This window comes from Heloderma suspectum, chromosome 8 (genome assembly GCF_057233095.1).
Source record: "Heloderma suspectum isolate Gila_16-S chromosome 8, 16-S_ref, whole genome shotgun sequence".
Classification (NCBI taxonomy): Eukaryota; Metazoa; Chordata; class Lepidosauria; order Squamata; family Helodermatidae; genus Heloderma; species Heloderma suspectum.
The window spans coordinates 46,251,516-46,276,176 of record NC_139465.1 but is presented as its reverse complement, the minus strand read 5'-3'; the positions used below and the strand labels follow the sequence as shown (position 1 = coordinate 46,276,176).

Below are 24,661 nucleotides of genomic sequence, written 5' to 3'. Positions count from 1 at the left end.
CCAACCTGCTGCCCTCCAGGCATGTTGGCTTCCCATCGTGGCCCTGCTGGCTGGGGAAGGCGGGAGCCGGTCCAGCGCACCTGGAGGGCAGCAGGGTGGTAAAGGCTGCTGTGGAGTGGGCCAGCCCCTCTTGAGGCTTATCCGGCCCTCTCTTCAGGGCCTTGGGAGCAGGGGCTTCCGCCCTTGGGGACTTCGGCACACACAGAAGGGCCTTTCCCCCTGGCATCTCTGCTCAGGGTTGGGCCACCTAGTGCCCCCTGGATGTTTTGGACGATACCTGCCATCAGCCCCAGTCGGCACGATCGGGGATTATGGGAGCTGTCGCCCAAAGCGGCTGGGGGGCACCAGGCTGCCTGCCCCTGCTCTGCCGTCTCCATCGTAGCTTTGTCTTGCTGTAGCAGCGATATACTTAGGAGTGCCACATCGGCACGTGGGGCTCTGGCCCTCTGGACGGCGAGCCCCAATTCAGCAGGTGGGGAAGGGAAAACGCAGCGTGGCGTAGGCTGGCTAGCAATCTATTTTCATAGTGAGCCAGATGAGCAATTCGCCATGGGCTGATGTTGACTTGAGTTGCCTGCTTGGATGCTGGGGAAAGGCTAGGAAAATGTTTCATGTTAGTTTTATGCTGTAGTTTTAAACTTTTATATTGTTTTATCATGTTGTATTTTATGGTTTTAATTGTGAACCACTCAGAGAGCTTCAGCTATTGGGCGGTGTAGAAATGTAATAAATAAAAATAAATAGGAATGTCTGGGCGGGGGGGGGGGTTCTCCCCCACCCAGCTTCCTCCTTCCCCTTCACATGCATATTTTACTTAGCCAGGAAATGCCTCTGCCCCCTCCTTTGCTGAGGCAGGCGATAGTCTTTATTCTTTGTTGACTCAACAGCTGAAGGAGATCTGTGTGGCTTTTGGCCCCCTTTTCAGTGCCCTGCTTCCTAGCGCCAGGGCTGGAGGTAATGAGAGCGGCTAGAAAGGAAGAGAAGATACCACTTCATGAGTCAATAACTGGCCCTTTTCTAAAGTGTGGTTATTTCCAGGCTCCCCCAAGCTAAAAATGGTCCTTGGTGTGCTCTCTGGGCCAGTAGCTGACCTAGGGATGGTGTGCAAATTGTCTAAGCCCCAAGGAATGTGTTTTAGAAAAGATCTGAATTTCAATCATCCTAACGAGATTCCGCCAGCTGTTCAGTGTACTCAGATAGTCCTTCTGCATCAAATGAAAACCCAATGTAAGTTGTCTTTCCCCCATGTACTTTAACACTCTCCTAGAAGCACCATTCTTTGAGTGGTATTAATGATTCTGGCTGGAAGCCTTTTTCTGTGTCATCTGTTAAAAGGACTTCTTGGAAGGGCCACCTCCCGATGCACTGCGATCCCAATGAAAGTCTTGCCCACCCGGGTGTCTGCGTAGTTGCGTTCAGCTAAGGATGTGTTCAGCATCACATCTAGTTTGGCCTTCAGATGATAGAATTCTTGCAAATGAAAGCCATGTGTAAACTTGATGGCTCATTCCTTTAAGGGCCAATTCAGCCTGGGGCAAAGTTAACATGGCATGTTCCTGTGAACTTGGCTGTCTGGTTTGCTACGAAGACGGACTGCTGCCTAGCCTTTGCTAAGCGAAGTGTTTACATCCCCTCCCTCACTAAATTAGGTTTCACCCTTTTTGGTATTTTGGAACCTTCAGAGCCAGTTACCTGTGTGCTGATCCAAAGCTCCTGTAGGTATTGCTGCAACAAAACAAAAAGGAAAAATGACTTTACTTTGCAGAGAGTTACCAAGGGTGTTGTTCGGGGAGAGTTCACTCAAAAGGGGGGAAAGGTTGCATGTAATGGTACTTACACAGTGTTGTAAGGAATGGGCTTTGGTCCGTATCTATCCAGGCTGGGATTCTGATTCAGGCAATACTAGCACGAAACGAGAGGAGAGAGGATGTCTTCTTAAGTAGCAAATTCAACATATATACAAATGCAGCAAAATGTTGTGGCGGGGGCCGGGGGGGGGGCTGTTCAGGCTGCCATCCCTCTACCAGGAAATGCCCTTTCCCATTCTCTAGCTACTGAGTATGCTTGGTCCTTACTGAGCTGTTGTTGGGTCTCTCCCTAGAGGCTGGTACTTGTGCAAACCTTGGAGTTCCAACCCAGGCCTGCCACTGCCTCTCCCTATTGTGCATAGAGGGTCCTGTTTTGGCTACATAAGGAGCCACACTCAGAGAATGAGTTTACTATTAGCACATGCAAGTAGTGCCCTGCAAACAAGACATTGCAGTGTGAGATGCTTCTATTCAGGGCTCCAGCGACTCCATTCTCCACCCCTTCTCACTCCCTGGTGTCTCTCCCCCCCTCACGAAACAGTCAATATTCCATGCCCATTTAGCATGCTGAGTCTGCTGGGATGAATGTTGAGGGTTTTTTTTTCTTGTGTCCAATTCCAGCTATATTAAAACCTTTGATTTCCCAGTTGATTTCTGTGGGCCACTCTCTCTTTGGTCCTTGGGGACATTGTAAAATAGCTTCTCAGCGTGTGCCAGTAAAGGCCCTACCTAGACAAGGAGATGGCTTTGTCTGCCCTTTTAAAGGACCCTCTATGGTCTGGTTTGCACAATTGCGGGGGGTAAAAGAAGCCATGTGATACGTTCCATGGGGTTTTCTTGGCAAGAATACTGGAGTGGGTTGCCATTTCTGGAGAAGACTCTTACGAGTCCCCTGGACTGCAAGGAGGTCAAATCAGTCCATCCTAAAGGAAATCAACCCGGAGTGCTCATTGGAAGGACAGATACTGAAGCTGAAGCTCAAATATTTTGGCCACCTAATGCGAAGAGAAAACTCTCTGGAAAAGACTCTGATGCTGGGAAAAGACTGAAGGCAAAAGGAGAAGGGGACGTCAGAGGATGAGATGGCTAGGTAGCATCACCGATGCAATGAATATGAATTTGAGCATGCTCCGGGAGAGAGTGCAGGACAGGAAGGCCTGGCGTGCTATGGTCCATGGGGTCACGAAGAGTTGGACATGACTGAACAACAGAAGAAGCCATCATGGCTTCTTAGCCTGCCTGCCTGCCTGCCTGCCTGCACGCACGCTGCGCACTCATGCCACTGCATGTGCTGTAGGGGTTGTAGGGTGGGTATGAAGCCACCCCACTGCGCCGCACACCGGGTTCAAATGACACGCCAACCCGCGCTGCAGTGCAGATAATTCTGTAAACGACAGCCGTGTGTGCAGCACCCGCAGGGGCAGGGAAAGATGCCACAATGGCTTCTTTTACCCGTGCAATCATGCGAGCCCAGTCTATGTATCTTTTCCTCCATTCCATTATCCCTCCCACCCAGTTGTCAGGTTTTTTTCTCTTGGTCTCTCAGCATTCCATGAGTTGTCATTGGGCTGTTTTAGGGGTTCCTCCACCCTTGGGCGGCAGGGGTTTGTGAGATTTCTGGTACTCCTGCATAACTCAAAGGCTGCCCTATGTCTGCTGATGCCTCCCTCTTGTGTGTGGGTGATGTGGGTTTGGCTACATTCACACAACCACAGGAAGACTCAAATTGGAAAGCGAAAGGAGGGCAGTGATTGTGTGTTCATGTGTATGTCAGTATCAGTGTCAATGCCATGCCAAAGAACCACCCAGGCTTCACCGCTCCAGAGATTGTTGGTAATGTCTCTCTGGAACGTTTTGCACTTTAACAGGTTTTGAACTCTGCAGTGTACTCAAGAATGGTGAAAAGTATATGAATAAGCCTTTTGGTGCTGCTTAGGGTAGGGTGTAAACTGTGCTACAGACGTTGGAAGCTCTGTTTCTTCAAGGTTGCTTAGTATGCGGAGTAAAATGCTCTGATCTCATGGAAACATTAGACTCTTGGGCTCGGGCTGGCGTTACTATTGTACCTGCAGGTTGTCTGCTAAAGGGGCCCCTTCCCAGGAGGGAGATTGCTGAGGGAGCCCAGAGGACCAAAACTGCCTTTGGTGTTGCCATGAGTGCCTTTCCCCTCTTGACGTGGGTGAGACCGTGGTTTCGCTGTTGGTGCCAAGGAGTGCAGCAGCTTTGCTAAGATCCAAGATTCCTTATCCCATAGCAGGAGTGCTGAGCCTCAGGCCCGCAGGCCACATTTGCCCCGATGGGGGCTCTGATCTGGCCCTCTGGGCTTCCCCACGCCCCCTTTCCCCAGCCACCGATGGCTTGGTGGCTTCTAGGCTTCCATTTTTTCTCCAGTCCAGAAGGTGGATGCCTCTCCTGGGCCTGAACCACTGGCAGCAAGGGCTTTTGCATGCTGGTAGTTTGGGCCACCGAACGTGAAGAGAAAACTCCCTGGAAAAGACCCTGATGCTGGGAAAGACTGAAGGCAAAAGGAGAAGGGGGCGGCAGAGGATGAGATGGCTAGATAGCATCACTGATGCAATGAATACGGACTTGAGCACGCTCCGGGAGAGAGCGCAGGACAGGGAGGCCTGGCGTGCTATGGTCCATGCGGTCACGAAGAGTCGGACACGACTGAACAACAACAACAACAAAGTTTGGGCATTTTGGCCCACCCCCCCCTTTGACCCACCCACCACCAGCATGTGGGTTCCGAGAGCTTCACTGAAATCGAAAGTGGGCCTCAGGCTGAAAGAGGTTCCACACCCCTGTTCTACAGAGTGCCCCAAAGGCATCAGCGGCACAGCGGTAGGAGCAGCACGGGAGAGCTCCAGCTGCGAATGGGCTGCGGCTTGTACAGAAGGGGAGCTTCTCTCTCCAGATCACCCAGCCCAAAGTGGCCGTGGCCGCCTCCCCGCAGACAGGCACACAGCTGCTAGTGGAAAAGGCTCTCTTACCCGCCAGGTCTGGGTGACGTCAGGTTTTAAGTACCTCACGGCATAACAGCTGAACCCAAGAACTGTGAAGGAAGCGTAGAAAACTCAGCGCGCCCGCCTCTCCAGCTGCGGCGCGTGGGGCTCGGCTGCCGCCAAAGCTCCTGGGGTGCCTGGGGGAAAACTGGCAACAGCAGGACGTCCCCAGCAGGAGACCTTCTTGCTGCGCAAAAGCTGTGGCCCAGCCACCTCCCCCTATGTTGTGTGGCATCAAAACGACGAGGGAAGCAAGGAAGGTGGAAACCAGAGCTGCCGATGCAACGCTAAGGCGTGCTTCCAAATTCCTGCCTCTGATGGCCCTCTCCAGTCACCCAATAAAACAGGTTCAGGACCTCCGACCGGCCCACCTGGGCTCCCTAGGGGGCCACACCGCCTTCTGTGGGCCTGCTGCCTTTCCCCCAACTGCCCATCACTTGGTGGTTTCCCAGCGTTTGCGCTCCCCCGCTTCCTAAAAGGCAGAAATGCCCCCTGAGGCGGAATTGCTGGCAGCGAGAGCGCGAAGCTCCAGCAGGCGGGCATGTCTGGCATTTTGGCCCCGCCCGTTTTGCCCCCGCAGAGCTTCTCTGAAATGGCATTTGGCCCTCGGGCTGAGGGGGTTTCAGTCCCCACACCATCAAAGGATCGGTGGGGGGAACCTCACGCTGGCGTTTAATCCCATCTTACTGAAACCACTTGGGTTTTCGGCATGTCTGCACAGAAAATTAAAACTGGTCTAGTTGACGAGGTTTGGAAAGCAACTCTATCCACACCATTCCCAGTATTCCTTGGGGCATGAAAGTCCTGCCTAAATGGAAGTAGTTCAAATGGTCAGTAAGGAATAGTGGACTACCATGGACCCAGAGGAGGGATCTCTTGAGGCCTAGGGACTGCCAACCTGTGTCTGCCTCCTGCCATTTACAGGCGGGGCTGTACCCAATAAATGCTAGAAGGTGGGAGGTGGGCAACAGCTTATGCCAATAGCCTTTAACCAGCATCTCCATGCCCCAGCGCCCTTCTGCTTCCCCCTCTTGGCACCTTCCTCTTGGCTCCTGGATCCTTCTGCTCCTTCCTTGGTTTCCTCCATCCTTTCCGCTGTTGGCTGGTGGTGTCAAGTCCTGACTTCCCGACACTGAGGCTCAGGTTTCAGTAAGGCTTTTTTTGCAGTAATTCCAGTAATTGGCTTTGAGCCTTGACAGTCCCAATATAAATCGGCAGAGAACGGATTACAATGTAATTCCTTAACCAGGATCAGTCTCTGGGTTTCCCAGCAATAGACCCAAACAGACTCAGGTTCAGAGTACAGAATAAGTCCAAATGAGTTTATAGTTCCAACAAAGAAACAAGACAGGGAAGCTTTTCAGGTTAGAAAAATGTTGCATCCAGCAAACCTGTTCTCGTTTAAATACAGGGGAGTGGCCACTAAAGATAAATATCAGACATTTGATCCTGGTAAGGAAACCTAGCTTGCAAATGTGTGCTACATGCCTCCGGAGTTGCTGCCACAACTTGGGACACACCCCAGACCCCCCCCCCGAGTCCTCCCCCTGCTGCCCCACTCCCATGGAAGATGTCCTTGGTTGAGAAGCAGGGCCCTCTGTCAGGGTCAGGTCTCCCAGCTGTGGAAGATAGGCCATGTCAGCACCCTGGGTTTCACCCCCTCCCAGCTCATCACCAGGGGGGAGCCCTGGTAGAACTGAATTCTTTGGCTTCCCACAGCTGGGCCTGGCTCTGCAGCACCCCCCTCTGACTCAGAATTGGTGTCACAGGCTATCACTTTTCCTGGACTGGACAATATCTGACTGATGGATCCATTCCATCTAGCTGCCGAGCAGAAGGAGAGAAGAACATCAAGGCTATTCAATCACCTCTGCTAAGATATTGGCTGCCTTTCACTCTCCCTTAGCTGTCACCATTCCATCATGCTTTAGCAGAGGGAGAGAAGGAGAGCTATTCCATCAGCTTTGCTGAGACACTAGGTGCCTTTGGCTCATTCAGCTGTCACCTAGCAGTAGCCACTCTGTCAGGCTACCTTGAACTATTTGCATCCCAGCTGCTCAGTGTGAGAATTGTAGCTTTATGACAGGGGTGTTGAATTCCATTTTGGAGATGCTCTCAGGTCCTGCATCCCAGTGGTGGGCAGAACCAAAGGTAAAGGGGCCAGGCCAAAATCCCAGTATATTTTAGTTTAAAACGTATTGCCAGTAGTAACTAAGCTTTAAGAGAGGCATTTCAAGCTTTGAGAATGGGGCAAAAACTACAAAAGACTGGAAGCGACCAAATGCTGGTAGTTGGGGAAAGGTGGTGTGGCCATCTGGGGATGGCTTGGGACTCCAGGTGGGTTGGATTTGGCCCTGGGTCCTGAGGTTCTGCACCTCTGCCTTATGCACTGGTGCAGGAGCTTGCTTTTCTCCTCCGCCTCCCCACGTATGGGGTTTCTGTAGCTATAACCTAGCTTGAAACAGGGACCCATCTAGTCATTTTGACTGGGTGTTGCTGAAAGATACAAAGGAAGATCAAAAAAGCATCCATTGTCCCGCCTCCCAGTTCACCATGCTTCCCTTCCAGCCCCCCTTCCCTTCTATTCCCTGGTTCAGAATCATTTTGGGCTAAGTCTGTCTACTATTTTTCACCTGGAGAAATCTCCACGTGGCAACTTAAGGAGCACTTCACAAAAGTGAGATCATAATTCAGCGTGGCTGGAAAACATTTCCTGAGGAGAACAGGGGAGTTAGGATAATGCTGAAATGAGGTTGCATGCTCTGCTGGGAGATCTCAAGGCCACTGGGGGAGAAAGCTCCCTTTGGGGTCTTCACCACACAACCGATGGCTGCGGCGCAACTTTCTGAGAGATGAAGCTGATGCGGAAAGCACCTGTGCCTCTTACCTTTTTTGTTATAACTAGGTAGTTTGAACTCTCCAGCAGCGGAGATGAAGCGAGACCAGTCGTCCATGGCCTGAGTGTAGCTGGGCCATTCCTCCTGATTGGTGCTGGGCATGAGAGGAGCCATCTTCCCTGCTCTGTACTTCGCCGTCAGTGACTTGCCCAACTCTGTCATCCCCTGAGCAACGACATGGGAATTGTTGCTGCCCAGTGCCCTGCAGTCCTTCACGAGGGATGTGCGGGCACGCTCCCTGCGTCCATTTTAGAGCTCATGGTTTACGCAAGGGAGAGGTACACCGCAGTTCGTGGGAGAAGAGTGTATAGGACAGGGGTGTTAAACCTCATTCAGTCCCAAGGCCAAATTCTACTGCAGAGAAGCTCATGGGGGCCACATTCCTGTGGTGGACAGGGCCGAAGGCAAAAGAGGTGGGGCCAAAATGCCAGCCAACTGGAGCTCCCTGTTCTTGCTGCCAGTCACTGAGCCTTAGGAGAGGCATTTCAACTTTCTAGAATGGGGGGAAATGGCAGGCACAAAAGCTGGGAGACCACCCAGGGGGAAGGGGGTGTGGCCACCTGGGGAACCCCAGGTGGGCTCGATTTGGCCCGCAGGCCTGAGGTTGAACACCCCTGGTGCAGGACAGCAAGCAACTGGCAGTGGCTCCAGAGGTGCTGCATCTTCCCTTAGGGACAGATTCTCGTGCCGCCTCCCCAGAGAAACTGTTAAATGCAATTGTGTTTTCTAGAAGGCCCCATAAGGAATGGCCCCGAGCCAGGGAAGGTGTGCCTTCCTCCCTGCATGGAGATGCATGTCCCAAATGCATTTCCTTTACCCATGAGTAAGTACAGCCTTCCCCCCCCACCCAACAAGCACACCCCCCTAGGAGCCTCCAGAGGAATGGCTTTCTGCACAGAAGCTTTAGCTTCAGTGCAGGTTTTTCGAACCTGATCACCTCTGCTTTTAAAAGTTCATAACTGGTAGTAGCTCAGTCTTGCTGGAAAGACATTTGCAGGCAACTGAAGGGCCAATCAGCAGAGATGGATCATAGAATACTGGTCGTGGCAGCATTGAAGAAGCAGCATGGGGTGGTAGGTTGAAGTGACTCACCAAGGATGGGAGGCGCTGGTTGGGCACTCCAGCCAAGGTGAATGTTGCACTGTCAAAATCCTCTTCAGAAAAACACAAACAAGAAAGATTAAAGGGGACATGAACACCTCTTCCACCTCTTCTGAGGTGCCTGCATCCCTAAAAACATGAAGTGAATTGCAGAATATGGCCCCTAAAGCAGAACACTTTTCCTTTTAGACTGAACAAGTTCCTGGCCTTCAATATTTTAGAGAATAACCTCAGCACACCTGAGCAGTTTCTGCTAAAGTTTTACAGAGCAGAGGCAGTGTGGCTGACACCAATGTTTAACCCACTGAATGTTTTATCCCCTGGGCCAAAACATGGGCTGGGGCTGGGGTAGGATTACAAATTCTGTGACTCTAGTATGGCAAATGATTTGCATAAACTATTCAAATAAAATATTTAGTGCAGGATTCTAACACCACTGTGCGCAGAATCCCAAAGTGTTTCCAATACAGCCAGATTATCTACCATGCATGGCAGGACTGACTGTTGCACTGTTGCGGCAGCAGTGTTAGTTTGGGACATATGGGGGACCCAGGTTCAACTGCTGACGTGTCTACAGTTGTGCTTCAGGGGTGCAGAACACCCAGCCCGTGGGCCTAGTCTGGCCTGCTTGCATCTCGGATCTGGCCTGCAGAGCCTCTGGGGTTCCTCCAGGGGGTGGGGTTCAGCCTCCAAGCCCTGCCCTCTGTGGAAGCCCCCTGAAGGGAATCCCCACTGTTATCTGAGGTCAGAGATAGGAGCTGCGATTCCCTTGTGCCTTCTTCCCGGTGCTGGCAGAGCCACGTCATGCAGTGGCAACAGAGGACTCTGCTGGCACGGGGAAGAGTGGGCACTCTTCCCAGCACCAACAGAGCCCCTTTCTCCATGCCGAGAGAAGCACAGAATCTTGTGCCTTTCTCAACATGGAAAAAACCTAAAAAGGGGTGGGGAGAAGGGTTGTCCGTGGGCAAGGCCACACCTACTGGTCATCCAGCCCATGGTGAGTCTGATGGGGGGAGGAATCAAGGCCCGCACCAAAAAAAGGCTCTTTGCCCCTGGTGTCCTTGATGACATGGAGAAAGCCCTTCCCTGCCCACCTCAGAACTCAGGCCTCAAGAGTAGAAGCACTTTGCTCAGGGCTCAAAACCGTCCATGCAGAATCCCAGTGCCCAGCCTTCAAATCCAATCCTACTTGCCCAGTGCTACAAGCAGAAGCAACTGGGATTTGGAGACCATCCTGGTCTTGCTCTCAATAAACTGGCTGCTGTTCCATGTACATACCTTTGGAGCAGTAGGTTGTTGTCCTGGAATGCTCATCCGAGAGTCTGTTGGCGACAGTGTCCATATCCATTCGCCTTAAGGATGGCAAGAAGGGGTGGTAGAGGTGGTCCTTCACTCCAGATAGCATGACTCTCTCGGGCTCCAGTGGAATTAGGACCGCTGGGGCGGCACACACAGGGCTGGCACCTGGAGGCCACGGGACCAAATCCAGAGTTTGGGCCATCGCTGCAAAGTCAGCTGGAGCAAAGGAAAGGAAAAGGGGATCACAACACTTCTGATTCCACGAACGGGCCGTCCTCTCCCTTTGGCCTCCTCTCCTCCTTCCCTTGTGCAAATGCACATCCTGGGTTCACCCCCCGGCCAGAGCAAGTCAGGTCAGTGCATTCCCTCCCAGAGAAGCCACGTTCTGTAGAACAGCCCATGCTAAGGAGGAATGACCGGGGGTCCACCGAGGGACCCCTCTGCTGCGGCTTGTCCCACCATCCTTGGCCTGGACTCTCTTTGCACTCCCAGTCCAAAAGAGTTGTCTGTTTCCCACCGGCAGAGGGTTGGTAGTGGGGGGCGGGGGGGCAGTATTCCCCAGGGCTGGAAGGACCGCTGTGCTGTCCCTCACGTCTTAGGCCTTTTAGAAGGCTGGGCTGGGGGCCTGTGTTGGGGATCTGGAATAGCAGACTGTTTGGAGGGAGCCGCAGCCCCTGTCCCTTTTCTCGCTCCCAGCTTTTCTTGCCCCCAAGAGTTCAGGGCTTGGCCTAAATTTAGACCTGGGAGACCTGAGCAGTGGTGGAGTGGAGCCAGGGCTCGCAGGGTCGCAGTGCGGGACCTTTTCATTCACAGGGATGACAGTGTCACCTGCCACCCTGCTGGCTTCCCTGCTCCCTCTGAGCTTAGCTGCATTCCTCACAGGGGCTGAGGCTGGGGCTGGGGCACGGATTTCCCCGGCAACAGGGTGGTTGTTGTGAGCAATCCCTGTTGTAATGGGGGTGGCATTTGGGGGTGGCTCGGTCTTGAATGGGCAGTTGCCACCCATTAGCCTTACAAAAGGCATATATAATACAGAGAGAGAGAGAGATGCATCCACACTGCTACATGCATTTTTGGACTCTCCACCGGGACAAGGCCATAGAGGCCGGGACAGTGAGCACCTGCACTTCAAATGTACCACTGGACCTGAGCTTCAAAGGCTCATGCAATTGACTGTGGCAAGTCCCACTCTCCCTTTTAGCTGGCCGGCTCACTGATTTAGGAGTAAACCTCTACTAGGTAGGACTGCCCCTTCGACACCTCGCAGCATAGGGTTGGGTGTTAAGAAGAAGTCCTGCTGCAGGCTCAGCGTGGCTGACCTCTGAGATCGGCTGCAAAGTTCCTCAGTGGGATCACTGGCCATCAGGCCCATGGTGGAGTTGTGGGACTAATGCTGGGAAGATCGTAAAGGTCTCTGAATGGTTCACACGCTACCCTTACCTTGCCACACGCACACAAATGCTCGGGCTAGCCGGAACCATTCTGTTTTTTGATAATCTCCTGGTATTTTAGGGTTGTGATAACACTTCTTGCAATGCCTGTCACAAAATGATCATTCATTCGTTCATTCATTCGTTCCACTTTGAATAGTACAAAGGGCTTCATGTGACTTTTCCCGGACCACGCCCAGCTTCCAGGCTCTGGCCACCAGGCCGCATTTACAGGCTAAGGTCCAGTTCAGATAGAATCATAGAATGGGAGGGTTGGAAGGGGCCTACAAGGCCATCGAGTCCAACCCCCTGCTCAGTGCAGGAATCCAAGTCAGATAGAATACTAAACCATGAAGTAGCAGCATTCCATGCACAAGCCACGGCGAGTCTCAGGCTCCTGTGCTCCCTCTCCACGCTTGTCCTGTGGGGTGCACCAGATGACACGTACAAGCCATAAACCACAGCGTGTTCCTGGATTGTTTGGACTAGCCATCATTTAAACCAGGGGCGCACAAACTTTTCCGTCCTGGAAGCTGCATCCAGTACCGGCGGGGGCCCCAGGGGCAGCACACATATGGGTATATGCACACGCGCGCACACACACAAACACACACAGAGGCACCCCTGCACACACATGAACACGTACACAGACACAGAGTTTGGAAAAGCAGAGATCCCAACAGCTTTGGGGTGGTTGTGTGAGGGAGAAGGTTTTGCTGCTAACAGCTGCCTTTTCTCCACAGGACGATCACCTGCAGGCCACACCGAGAGTGGCAGAATGCTGCATGCAGCCCACAGACCACAGGTTGTGCATCCTGGTTTGAACTAAGCAAGGTTGCCTGAGTTCAGACATAACAGGGAACTCAGATTAGTTTAAAATCAAAACTGGAAGGCTTCTGTCTTGTCCTCTAGCATGCAAGAGCAGAGGAGAGGAGAGGGAAGGGGAGTATTTGAGCCCAAGGCTTGCTGTGGCACATGCCTATATATCACACAAAACTATGATTTAGCATTGAGTCACGGTGATTTGATGATAGTCACCTGCAAATATTTGAAGGGCTGTCATATAGATTGTTTCCCAGTGCTCCAGTGCTTCAAATGACAAGAAAGGGGATTCCAGCTAAACATTAGCAAGACCTTGCTGATGCCAGAAACTGTTTTTTAGGAGTGGAACAGACTGTCTCAGAAGGTGCTGGACTCTCCATTAGAGGTTTTTAAAGCAGAGGATGGATTGCCACCTGTTAGGGATGCAGCAGCAGCGAATTCCCTGCATTAGCAGGGGGTTGGACTAGATGGCCTTTGAGATCCCTTCCAGCTCTAGGATTCTATTACATCTGAACTGGGCCTACATTTCAGAGCAGAAGACGCAGAAGCAAGAGGGAGACACAGAGAAGCAAAGTGCTCTATAAACTTTGGAGGCTGCTTAGAGAGGAAGGAAATTCCTCCGGAAATAATAAAGCTACATCAGGATTAAACTTGGCTTCAGTGGAAAATCTGGCTCTCTCGCTCCTACATTTGCAGGACTGCAAGAGCAGCAGCTTCCCAGTCCGTGCGCAGCGCTTGTGTTTTTCTCAGATATGGCAGAACAAGAAGTGCTCTGCGTGGCCCCCCTCCCCGCTTCCGTGTAAGACATACTACGCATCCAAGGCAGCTCTTAGGGGCAGGGCAGGAGGGGGTCTTCCTCCAACCTGGTGTGCTGGAGCCAGGCTCCAGTGGGGCAGGGGCTGCCCCTCCTGCCCCCAGGGTCACAGCAGCGCCCTTCTGACTCCGGAGGGAGGGTTGCCAGACATCACTCTTGGCTCCTGTTTCTTTGTGCTGAGCATTAGACATGCATAGAATTGAGCTGTGCTCTGCGTACTCGGTGGGGAGTTGTCCACATGGGTATAAATCACATCTGGCCATGCCAGCTTGGACTTGGCCCTGCCTGCTCTGTCCTTAGCCCTGCCCCTGGGCCCCACCCACTGCTGGAATGCAGCCACCGGGGCCCTCCCCAAGTTGGAATTCGGCCCCCAGCCCAAAAAAGGTTCCCCAGCCTTGATTTACCTACTACTTTGGGGGTAGTAAAGCCGAGGAAGGTTAGGTTGGCCCCTCTTTGTTGCCCTTCTGATGACATTTTTATTCAGGCCTTCAGCATATCAGCTGGTCTGCCACTGAAGGGGGTTTTAACTGGCTGGTGCAGTTTATTTCTTTTATTGTTGTGTGTTTTTGATTATGTTTTTAATTTGATTGTTTCTGTGTTACATTTTAGTTAAGATGTTGTTTTCAACCTGCATTTTATTGTTAGCCACTTTCAGTGCCATTTTTTGGCTGAAAAGTGGGATATAAATAAAATAAATGTACAAAATGTCAACAATGATAAATGTTGACAAAGATTTATATGATACAACAGAATAAGATAGCAACAGAAGAGCAATGATGCGCCCACACCTGTAATAAATATTGTGTGCAGTTCTGGTCATCAAACCTATAAACCGATGTTGTAGAGGTGGAAAAGGTGCAGAAAACCTCAAAATGATCAAGAGGCTGGAGCACCTCCCCTACGAGGAAAAGTTACAATGTCTGGGACTATTTAGCTTAGAAAAAAGGGGAGACATGACAGAGGTGTACAAAACACGTGGTGTGGCGGAAGTGGATGGGGAGACATTTTTCTCCATCTTTCATAGATCGTTACCTTGTCGTGGTGCTGGAGCTTGAGCACCTCAATGACGCCATGAGCTAAACCGTGAAGGGACACCCAAGACGGGAAGGTCATGGCAGAGAAGTTAGACTAAATAGATCCCTGGGGAAGGTAACAGCAACCCACCCCAGTATTCTTGCCGTGAAAACTAAATGGATCAGTACAACCAGAGACATGTCAGTATACCATCGGAAGATGGGACTCCCAGGTCGGAAGATGGTCAAAATGCTACTAGGGAGGAACAGAGGATAAGTTCAACTAGCCCAGATGTGATGACGCAGCTAGCTCAAAGCCAAAAGAATGGCTAGCGGCCGACGGTGCTGGTGGTGAACGACGAATCCGATGTTCTAAAGATCAACACACCATAGGAACCTGGAATGTAAGATCTATGAGCCAGGGCAAATTGGATGTGGTTACTGGGGAGATGTCAAGATTAAATATAGACATTTTGGGTGTCAGTTAATTATAATGGATTGGAATGGGCCACTTCACATCAGATGACCACCAGATCTACTACTGTGGACAAGAGGACCACAGAAGAAATGGAGTAGCCTTCATAATTAATAATAAAGTGGCTAAAGCAGTGCTTGGATACAATCCAAAAAATGACAGAATGATCTCAGTTCGAATTCAGGGTAAGCCAATCAACATCACAGTGATCCAAATATACGCCCCAACCACAGATGCTGAAGAAGCAGAAGTAGATCAGTTCTATGAGGATCTGCAGCACCTACTGGATAATACGCCAAAAAGAGATGTTATTGTCATTACAGGAGACTGGAATGCTAAGGTGGGTAGTCAAATGACACCTGGAATTACAGGCAAGCATGGTCTGGGAGAACAAAATGAAGCAGGACATAGGCTGATAGAATTTTGTCAAGACAACTCACAGTGCATAACAAACACTCTCTTCCAACAACCTAAAAGACAACTTTATACATGGACTTCACCAGGTGGTCGACACAGAAATCAGATTGACTACATCCTTTGTAGCCAAAGGTGGCGGACATCTATACAGTCGGTAAAAACAAGACCTGGAGCTGACTGTAGTTCAGATCACGAACTTTTTATTGCACAATTTAGAATCAGACTAAAGAGAATAGGGAAGACCCACAGATCAGTTAGATATAACCTCACTAATATTCCTAAAGAATATGCAGCGGAGGTGAAGAATAGATTTAAGGGACTAGATTTAGTAGATAGGGTCCCGGAAGAACTATGGACAAAAGTTCGTGACATTGTTCAGGAGGCAGCAACAAAAAATGTCCCAAAGAAAAAGAAAACCAAGAAGGCAAGATGGCTGTCTGCTGAGACACTGGAAGCAGCCCAAGAAAGAAGGAAAGCAAAAGGCAACAGTGATAGGGGGAGAGATGCCCAATTAAATGCAAAATTCCAGAGGTTAGCCAGAAGAGATAAGGAATTATTTTTAAACAAGCAATGCGCAGAAGTGGAAGAAGATAACAGAATAGGAAGGACAAGAGACCTCTTCCAGAAAATTAGAAACATCAGAGATAAATTCCAGGCAAAAATGGGTATGATCAAAAACAAAGATGGCAAGGACCTAACAGAAGCAGAAGAGATCAAGAAAAGGTGGCAAGAATATACGGAAGATCTGTATAGGAAGGATAATAGTATCGGGGATAGATTTGATGGTGTGGTCAGTGAGCTAGAGCCAGACATCCTGAAGAATGAGGTTGAATGGGCCTTAAGAAGCATTGCTAATAACAAGGCAGCAGGAGACGATGGTATCCCAGCTGAACTGTTTAAAATCTTGCAAGATGATGCTGTCAAGATGATGCATGCCATATGCCAGCAAATTTGGAAAACACAATGGCCACAAGATTAGAAAAAATCAACTTATATCCCCATACCAAAAAAGGGAAACACTAAAGAATGTTCAAACTATCAAACAGTGGCACTTGTTTCGCATGCCAGTAAGGTAATGCTCAAGATCTTGCAAGGTAGACTCCAGCAATTCATGGAACGAGAATTGCCAGATGTACAAGCTGGGTTTTGAAAAGGCAGAGGAACTAGAGACCAAATTGCCAATATCCGCTGGATAATGGAGAAAGCCAGGGAGTTTCAGAAAAACATCTATTTCTGTTTTACTGACTATTCTAAAGCCTTTGACTGTGTGGATCATAACAAATTGTGGCAAGTTCTTGGTGGTATGGGGATACCAAGTCATCTTGTCTGCCTCCTGAGGAATCTGTATAACGACCAAGTAGCAACGGGAAGAACAGACCACGGAACAACGGACTGGTTCAAGATTGGGAAAGGAGTATGGCAGGGTTGTATACTCTCACCCTACCTATTCAACCTGTACGCAGAACACATCATGCGACGTGCTGGGCTTGATGAAGCCAAGGCTGGAGTTAAAATCGCTGGAAGAAACATTAACAATCTCCGATATGCAGATGATACCACTTTGATGGCTGAAAGCGAGGAGAAGCTGAGGAACCTCATGACAAAGGTGAAAGAAGAAAGTGCAAAAGCTGGGTTGCAGTTAAACCTAAAAAAAACCAAGATTATGGCAACCAGCTTGACTGATAACTGGCAAATAGAGGGAGAAAACGTGGAGGCAGTGACAGACTTTGTATTTCTAGGCACAAAGATTACTGCAGATGCTGACTGCAGCCAGGAAATCAGAAGACATTTACTTCTTGGGAGGAGAGCAATGATAAATCTTGACAAAATAGTTAAGAGCAGAGACATCACACTGACAACAAAGGTCCGCATAGTTAAAGCAATGGTATTCCCCGTAGTAACCTATGGCTGCGAGAGCTGGACCATAAGGAAGCCTGAGTGAAGGAAGATAGATGCTTTTGAACTGTGGTGCTGGAGGAAAATTCTGAGAGTGCCTTGGATTGCAAGAAGATCAAACCAGTCCACACTCCAGGAAATAAAGCCAGACTGTCACTGCTCACTTGAGGGAATGATATTCAAGGCAAAACTGAAATACTTTGGCCACATAATGAGAAGACAGGATACTCTGGAGAAGATGCTGATGCTAGGGAAAGTGGAAGGCAAAAGGAATAGGGGCCGACCAAGGGCAAGATGGATGGATGATATTCTGGAGGTGATGGACTCGACTTTGGGGGAGCTGGGGGTGGCAACAGCCGACAGGAAGCTCTGGCGTGGGCTGGTCCATGAAATCACAAAGAGTCGGAAGGAACTGAACGAATAAACAACATGGGGTTATCCTATGAAGCTGATTGGTGGGAGATTCAGGACAGATAAAAGGAAGGACTTCTTTCACTCTGTGCATAATTAAACTGTGGAATTCGCTACCACAAGTTGTAGTGATACCCACCCATTTGGATGGCTTTGAAAGGGGACTAGACAAATTCATGGAGGAGAAGGCTGTCAATGGCTACTGATGATGGCTTTATGCTACCTCTAGTATCAGAGGCAGGATGCCTCTCAATACCAGTTTGCTGGGGAACATGAGCAGGAACTATTGCACTCATGCCCTACTTGTGGGCTTCCTGGAGACAGCTGGTTGGCCACTGTGCGAACAGAATGCTGAACCAGAGAGGCATTTGGTCTGATCCAGCATGTTCTTATGCTCTTCTATTCAGTGAAAAGCCAGGTAAAACCCATCAGTCAAAACTATATATAAGGAAAGTCTGGGTGATTTTTTGTAAAGTCTTCACCCAGGAGAAAACAATAACAGAGACTTCCGGTAGGAGCCAATGTCGCTCTGGCAGCATTCCGCGGAGTCTCTGTGGGATGCTATCTCAAACAGCTTTTTAAAAGGTTGAAAAACCTTTTCATCTCTCCCCTGGAATTAAAAGGGGAGTCAAGGCAGCATCTGGATGAAGTCTTGGAAGAAAAGTCCTCTCGGCGAAGCAGCAGGGGGGCTGGATTCCGAGACTAGCCTCCCAGAGCTTAATCATTGCAAAAAGTTCTTTGGAAAATCCTAAGTAGGAGAAATCAGGGCTGACACGCTCCATTGTAATATATGGCTTAAGAAATACCAACAACATCTGAGGGATGGTTGAAGAAATATTAACAATATTTGAGGATATTTGTGGACCTGCAAGATCTGTTTGAAGAGAAACATGGCTACAGCAAGGAGAAAAAAAGGAACTGGATCTCCGCCCACTCCCCCCGTACCTCCTTTGGCAAAGGCTCCAAGAACTGAAGTTGAGGAGTTACTTACTCTGATAAAAACTTTGTCTTCACAATTTGCTGAGCAGGCTAAGAGGTTGGATACAATTCAAAAATCCATCACTGCCCTGCAAGGGGCTGTGGATTTAATTAATCCTTCTTGGCAAAAAATGGAGCCGAAGGTTAACGAGCTGCAAGATCAGGTGGCAGCAAACAAAACTGCGTCACAAGTTTTTTTCAAAAATGTATCTGTCAGAATTTCCCAACTGGAAGCTTTTATGTGCAGAACAAATATACATATCATTGATATTAAAGATTTGCTTAGTGATGTAAATTTGTCTACTTTTGTAGATAACCTTTTGCATGAGATACTCCCTGTGCCATCTGATTATTTACTTGATATCAAGCAGGCATTCCGTGTGCCAAATGCCAAAGGAACTGGTTATACGATTATAGTCCAATTTTCAAGAATCTCCACAAAAAATTATATCCTGCGAGGGCGGAAATCTTTTTTGGAAACAAGATAAAGTTATGTTATTTCCGGATTACATCAAAGAAGTGGCTGATCAAAGAAGGCAATTCATCAAGGCAAAAAACCTGGCAAAACAAATGAACTTACTATGTCATTTAAAATATCCTGCTACATTTTGCATTGTTTCTGAAGGTCAGATGAAGAAGTTCCTAAATCATGAAATGGCGGAGGCATGGCTAAATGGAAAATCGCGTGAGATTTCTGCTCCAGCCCCATGGAATCTACAAACATGTTTTGATAACTGGCTATGTTTGGTCTGAATGATTCAGGCTAGGCCAGAGATAATTGCTTATACATATATCTGTTTGCTTTCTTTCATCTTTCATCTTTCACCTTTCTCTTTTTTCTTTTTCTTTAAATCATTTCTCTTTAAAATGGATGTGATATACTGTACTTAAATATATTGTTGGAGGGTGTATCGAAATGTGCACACTCATTTATATATCTAGTATAAAATATATTACTGATTGTTGTAAGGTTGCTTCTACGCTTTATTATTATATAATATTATAAAAATTTATTAGTGATTTGTTGTTGTTATTATTATTATTTATCCTTTTTAATCTCCTTTTTATTATTATTACTATTATCACTACTATAAGACTGGTTAGTGAGATTTTTGGCTGGTAAAATTGTTAAGCTTTACTATTATATTCTAACTTAAGGGCAAAGAAAAAGAAATGCAAGAAAGCAAAGTGGCTGTCTGATGAGGCTTTACAAGTAGCTCATGAAAGAAGGGAAGCGAAAAGCAAGGGAGAAAGGGGAAGATATACCCAACTGAATGCAGAGTTCCAGAGAATCGCAAGGAGAGACAAGAAGGCCTTCTTAAGTGAACAATGCAAAGAAATCGAGGAAAACAACAGAATGGGAAAGACTAGAGATCTCTTCAAGAAAATCGGAGATCTCAAGGGAACGTTTTGTGCAAAGATGGGCATGATAAAGGACAAAGAAGGCAGGGACCTCACAGAAGCAGATGAGATTAAGAAGAGGTGGCAAGAATACACAGAAGAACTATACAGGAAAGATCCGAATGTCCCTGATAGCCATGATAGTGCGGTCACTGAACTTGAGCCAGACATCCTAGAGAGTGAAGTCAAGTGGGCCTTAGGAAGCATTAGTAACAATAAAGCTAGCGGAGATGACAGTATTCCAGCCGAGCTATTTAAAATCCTAAAAGATGATGCTGTTAATGTGCTGCATTCAATATGCCAACAAATCTGGAACACTCAACAGTGGCCACAAGACTGGAAAAGGTCAGTTTACATTCCAATTCCAAAGAAGGGCAACGCCAAAGAGTGTTCAAACTACCGCACCATTGCGCTCATTTCACATGCCAGCAAGGTGATGCTCAAAATCCTACAAGCTAGGCTTCAGCAGTATGCGAACCGAGAACTACCGGAAGTACAAGCTGGGTTTCAAAGAGGCAGAGGAACTAGAGATCAAATCGCCAACATTCGCTGCATCATGGAGAAAGCAAGAGAATTCCAGAAAAACGTCTATTTCTGCTTCATTGACTACGCTAAAGCCTTTGATTGTGTGGATCACAACAAACTGTGGCAAATTCTTAAAGTGATGGGAGTACCAGACCACCTTACCTGTCTCCTGAGAAACCTGTACGAGGGTCAAGAAGCAACAGTAAGAACCAGACATGGAACAACCGAGTGGTTCAAAATTGGGAAAGGAGTACGACAAGGCTGCATACTGTCGCCCTGCTTATTTAACTTATATGCAGAGTACATCATGAGAAATGCCGGGTTGGATGAATCAGAGGTCGGAATTAAGATTGCCGGGAGAATTATCAACAACCTCCGATATGCAGACGATACCACCCTAATGGCAGAAAGCGAAGAGGATCTCAAGAGCCTCTTGTTGAGGGTGAAAGAGGAGAGTGCAAAAGCTGGTTTGAAACTCAACATTAAAAAAACGAAGATCATGGCATCTGGCCCCATCACTTCCTGGCATATAGAAGGGGAAGAAATGGAAGCAGTGACAGATTTTACTTTCTTGGGCTCCAAGATCACTGCAGACGGTGACTGTAGCCATGAAATTAAAAGACGCTTGCTCCTTGGGAGGAAAGCTATGGCAAACCTAGACAGCATAGTAAGAAGCAGAGACATCACCTTGCCGACAAAGGTCCGTCTAATCAAAGCTATGGTTTTCCCAGTAGTAATGTATGGCTGTGAGAGCTGGACTATAAGGAAGGCTGAGCGCCGAAGAATTGATGCTTTCGAACTGTGGTGCTGGAGAAGACTCTTACGAGTCCCCTGGACTGCAAGGAGGTCAAATCAGTCCATCCTAAAGGAAATCAACCCTGAGTGCTCATTGGAAGGACAGATAATGAAGCTGAAGCTCCAATATTTTGGCCACCTAATGCGAAGAGAAAACTCCCTGGAAAAGACCCTGGTGCTGGGAAAGACTGAAGGCAAAAGGAGAAGGGGACGGCAGAGGATGAGATGGCTAGATAGCATCACGGATGCAATGAATATGAACTTGAGCACGCTCCGGGAGAGAGCGCAGGACAGGAAGGCCTGGCGTGCTATGGTCCATGGGGTCACGAAGAGTCGGACACGACTGAACGACTGAACAACAACAAATGGTTACTGGAAATGAATTGTAGGCCTGCTTCCTTGCCATAAGATTGATGATATGATATTGAAATGTAAGGTTGATTATTTATGCTGTATTGAATTGTAATATTGCCAGTGTTATAGGTATAATTTCTAAGTAGAATGGGATCTGAAGCCCATGTGTATTGGAGTTTAAATTTATCCTTAAAGAGAGAGAGAAAAAAGAAAGAAATCTTCTCTTCTCCTTTTCGTTATTGCAGTGTCCTCCTAAGAATATTGTATTGTTGGGAAACTGTAGTTACCGATTAGGGTGTTGGTGTTGTTTATTTCATTTATAAAGATAAAAATAAAATAAAAAGTTTTTTTTTTTAAAGAGAAATTAATAACAGATGCTGCCAAGTGAGCATTTCCCCTTCTGTGGGTTGCCTCCCCTGAACCACTGAGCAATTGTAGCTGGACACACAACAGGGCTGGGAAGCTGTTTCTCAAGGAGAGGAGAGATGGGCTGAGGCCAGACGAATCGATAAATAAGCGACAAAAACGCTGGAGGACGAGAAGGGAGGTGTGATGATCCTCAGCCCTTGGGCCTTCCAGTGTGCAGCAGAGGGTTCTGATGAGGACAAAGCACAGGCTATATCCTCGGGGAAAGGACAGTCAGGACCTTCTTCAAGGCCCTCCCGGCCAGAAGACAAAGCTCTGGAATCATCCTCTGGCTCAGAGGATGAGTTCCTGGCAGAACCTTACAGCCTTACAGAAGTCTCCGGGTGCAAAATCAGGCAATGGCTCTTTGATAGTCCAGCTGTCATCTCCAGGTGGGGTGGAGCCAACCACACTATAGGTCTTGTCAGCCTACATAATTAGCTCCCAGCTGAGACAACATCCTTCTATTGACCTAACAGAAGAGAGTTCCAGCTAGCAGAACCCACCAGAAGCTCTCCAAGGTCCTACGTTCTTCCTGCCTTGATCTGACTTCCTGCCTTGATCTTGCTACCAGCTTCTGCTGAGAGCCTCAAGGAGCTACAGAATGGGACAGGAAGAAGGGAGTGGCTTCCATCAACTTCTGAAGCATGTTTGGCAGAATGGAAGAATTCATTTTATTTGAAGTTTATTTGTATGAGAAATGAATTGGCTGGCTTTGCCTTCTGTGAAATTTAAATAAATCCTAGGAATTATTTCTAAATATGCATATATAGGTATAAATTAGCATATGCAAATTTCATGCGGACGTGAATCCTGTGTGCCTGGGCTTGGACCCTGAATCTTTTAAGTGCCTAGCAGGGGTCCTGGTTGGACTGCAACTCCTGTCATTCCAAGCCACCATGGCCATTGACCATGCTAGCTCAGTATGATGGGAGTTGCAGTCCAACACATCTGGAGGGCACCAGGTTGTGGACGGCTGTGGTGGAGCTTGGCTGAAACTTGGACTGTCACTTTCCCTGCCCTGCCGCCAGCACTTTGCTTCAACCCCCCCCCATCTGAAAATCAGGAGATGACCATCGGAGCCAGAACCTAGATCCAGACTCTCCCTCTGTGCACTTTCTCCTGCGGCTCATGCAGCATTCCCGTCTTCTCGCTCCCTGGTTTGGCTGAGCGGCTGCTTAAGCACGTTTATTGATGGCCAGAATTGCGCAAGAGTCTTTTATGCCATGCTGCGCAAGGGCTGCCAGCTGCCGGTGTCCTTCCCTGTTTAGACGTTCCAGTGGCAAACAGGCCGGCCAGGGGAGCTTGGGAAGACGGCCTCAGAGCCCCTTGCTCAGGTGCCTCTTGGCAGCAGCAGCACCAGGCCAACTCTTCGCCAGGTACAGGCGCCCCTGCCCTGGCCCGCAAGACCCGGAACAAAAGAGAAAATGGAAGTACCTCACTCAAAGGGAAACCGGCTTTCTTCTCTGACTGGGCTTGGCACTGCAGGCCCTGGGCTTCCCTTGGCCACCCAGTCATTCTGTGTACTGATCCCTAATTCCCCATGGCAACTGGAAGCCAATATCCAAAGGAGTTGTTGGGTGATGAGGGCACAGTTGCTAGGGGACTACAGCAGTGTCACTGGAGTTACCTGGTTACCTGTTGACCTCCCCGTTCACCAGGACTGAAAGGAGGATGTGCCAAGCCAGAAATCCTTGGAGGAGCGAGAGTGGCTGTGCCTGGCCCCTGCCGCCAGGAGCCCTGTGGGAAAGGGCCAAAGGGAACAGGGATTTGCTTGCAGTGCCCCCCGCCACTGGTCTGCAGGTGTCCGCTTCTGCCTAGGGACTCTTATGCTGCTGGACCCACGAAGACCAACACCGGATGAGGAAAGAAGCCAAGCCCCAGCAACGTGGTGGGGCCGATAAGGGAGTTGCTGGCCAAGGCCGAGGGACAGCTCTGGGCGCCCCCCTTGAGGCAGCCCCCCCCCGCGTAATGAGCAGTTCCTCACATGGCCTGGGAAGACAGCACTGTGCTGGTTTCCGGGCGGGGGGCGGGCAGGGCGGCCAGCCCTTTCCCTAAACATGCTCCAGAAAGAATGAACCGACCTGGGCCAGCCCAGGAACGGAGGCAGAACCCTCATCCACAGAAGGGGGCTGCACCCCAGCCAGGCGGAAGGGGCCCCTTGAAGCCGTTTGGGGGCTCGGCTCAAGCGGTGCACATGTTGCAATGCCTCCCAGCAGCCTGGCTTCTTCAGGAGGGGCCTGGGGGGCTTCAGAAATGGGTGTGGGGAGGGTCCGCTCCACAGGGCTCTCCTTGGAAACTGCCCCCCGAATATCTCACTGAAAGGCGGCTTCTCGGTATAAATACATGAAAACCAGAAGACACCAGTTCTGCCACCGCCAGCCCGGCCCGGCCCGGCCCGGCCTCACACACAAAGCCTTCTCTTCCGTGCAAGCCGAGCAAAGTCCGCCCTCCCCCGCCCACCCTGAGTCTGAAGAATCCGCTCTAGTCCTGGGACGTGGGGCTTCCCTGGGCGTGGAATTCCAGCCCTTCTCCCAGAGACCCGCGGATTCTCAAGCGCGGAACAAGAAGCGTGGATGCGCCTTCGCCAGCCCACTGCCTCCACAGGCCACGCGGGCTGGGAGGTGCCGGGAGCGGCGGTCCAATGCAGCTAGAGGGCTCAGGCCGGGGAAGGCTGAAGGAGGGCTACGGGCAGGGAGCCGCTCTTGCTTCGTGTTCGGAGGCAGGCAGGGGACCCTGCTGCCACCCTGTCACATGTGGACATGCGGAGTCTTCCATTGGCAGGAGGGGCAAAAGCAGCAAGCCCTTGGGTGCT

The 24,661-nt window shown here is 49.5% G+C and overlaps 1 protein-coding gene across 1 annotated transcript; it reads right to left on the bottom strand.

Moving 5' to 3' along the window:
• Positions 1-936: 936 nt before the first annotated feature.
• SPMIP8 (sperm microtubule inner protein 8) lies at positions 937-24,231 on the bottom strand. Its single transcript, XM_084812279.1, has 9 exons — positions 23,931-24,231; positions 23,477-23,586; positions 10,090-10,326; positions 8,803-8,864; positions 7,701-7,875; positions 4,802-4,863; positions 1,838-1,902; positions 1,693-1,725; positions 937-967 (listed from the first exon to the last, which is right to left on the bottom strand). The coding sequence occupies exons 3-9, from the start codon at positions 10,310-10,312 to the stop codon at positions 937-939; spliced, it is 651 nt and encodes a 216-aa protein (XP_084668405.1). The 5' UTR covers positions 10,313-10,326; positions 23,477-23,586; positions 23,931-24,231.
• Positions 24,232-24,661: the final 430 nt, after the last annotated feature.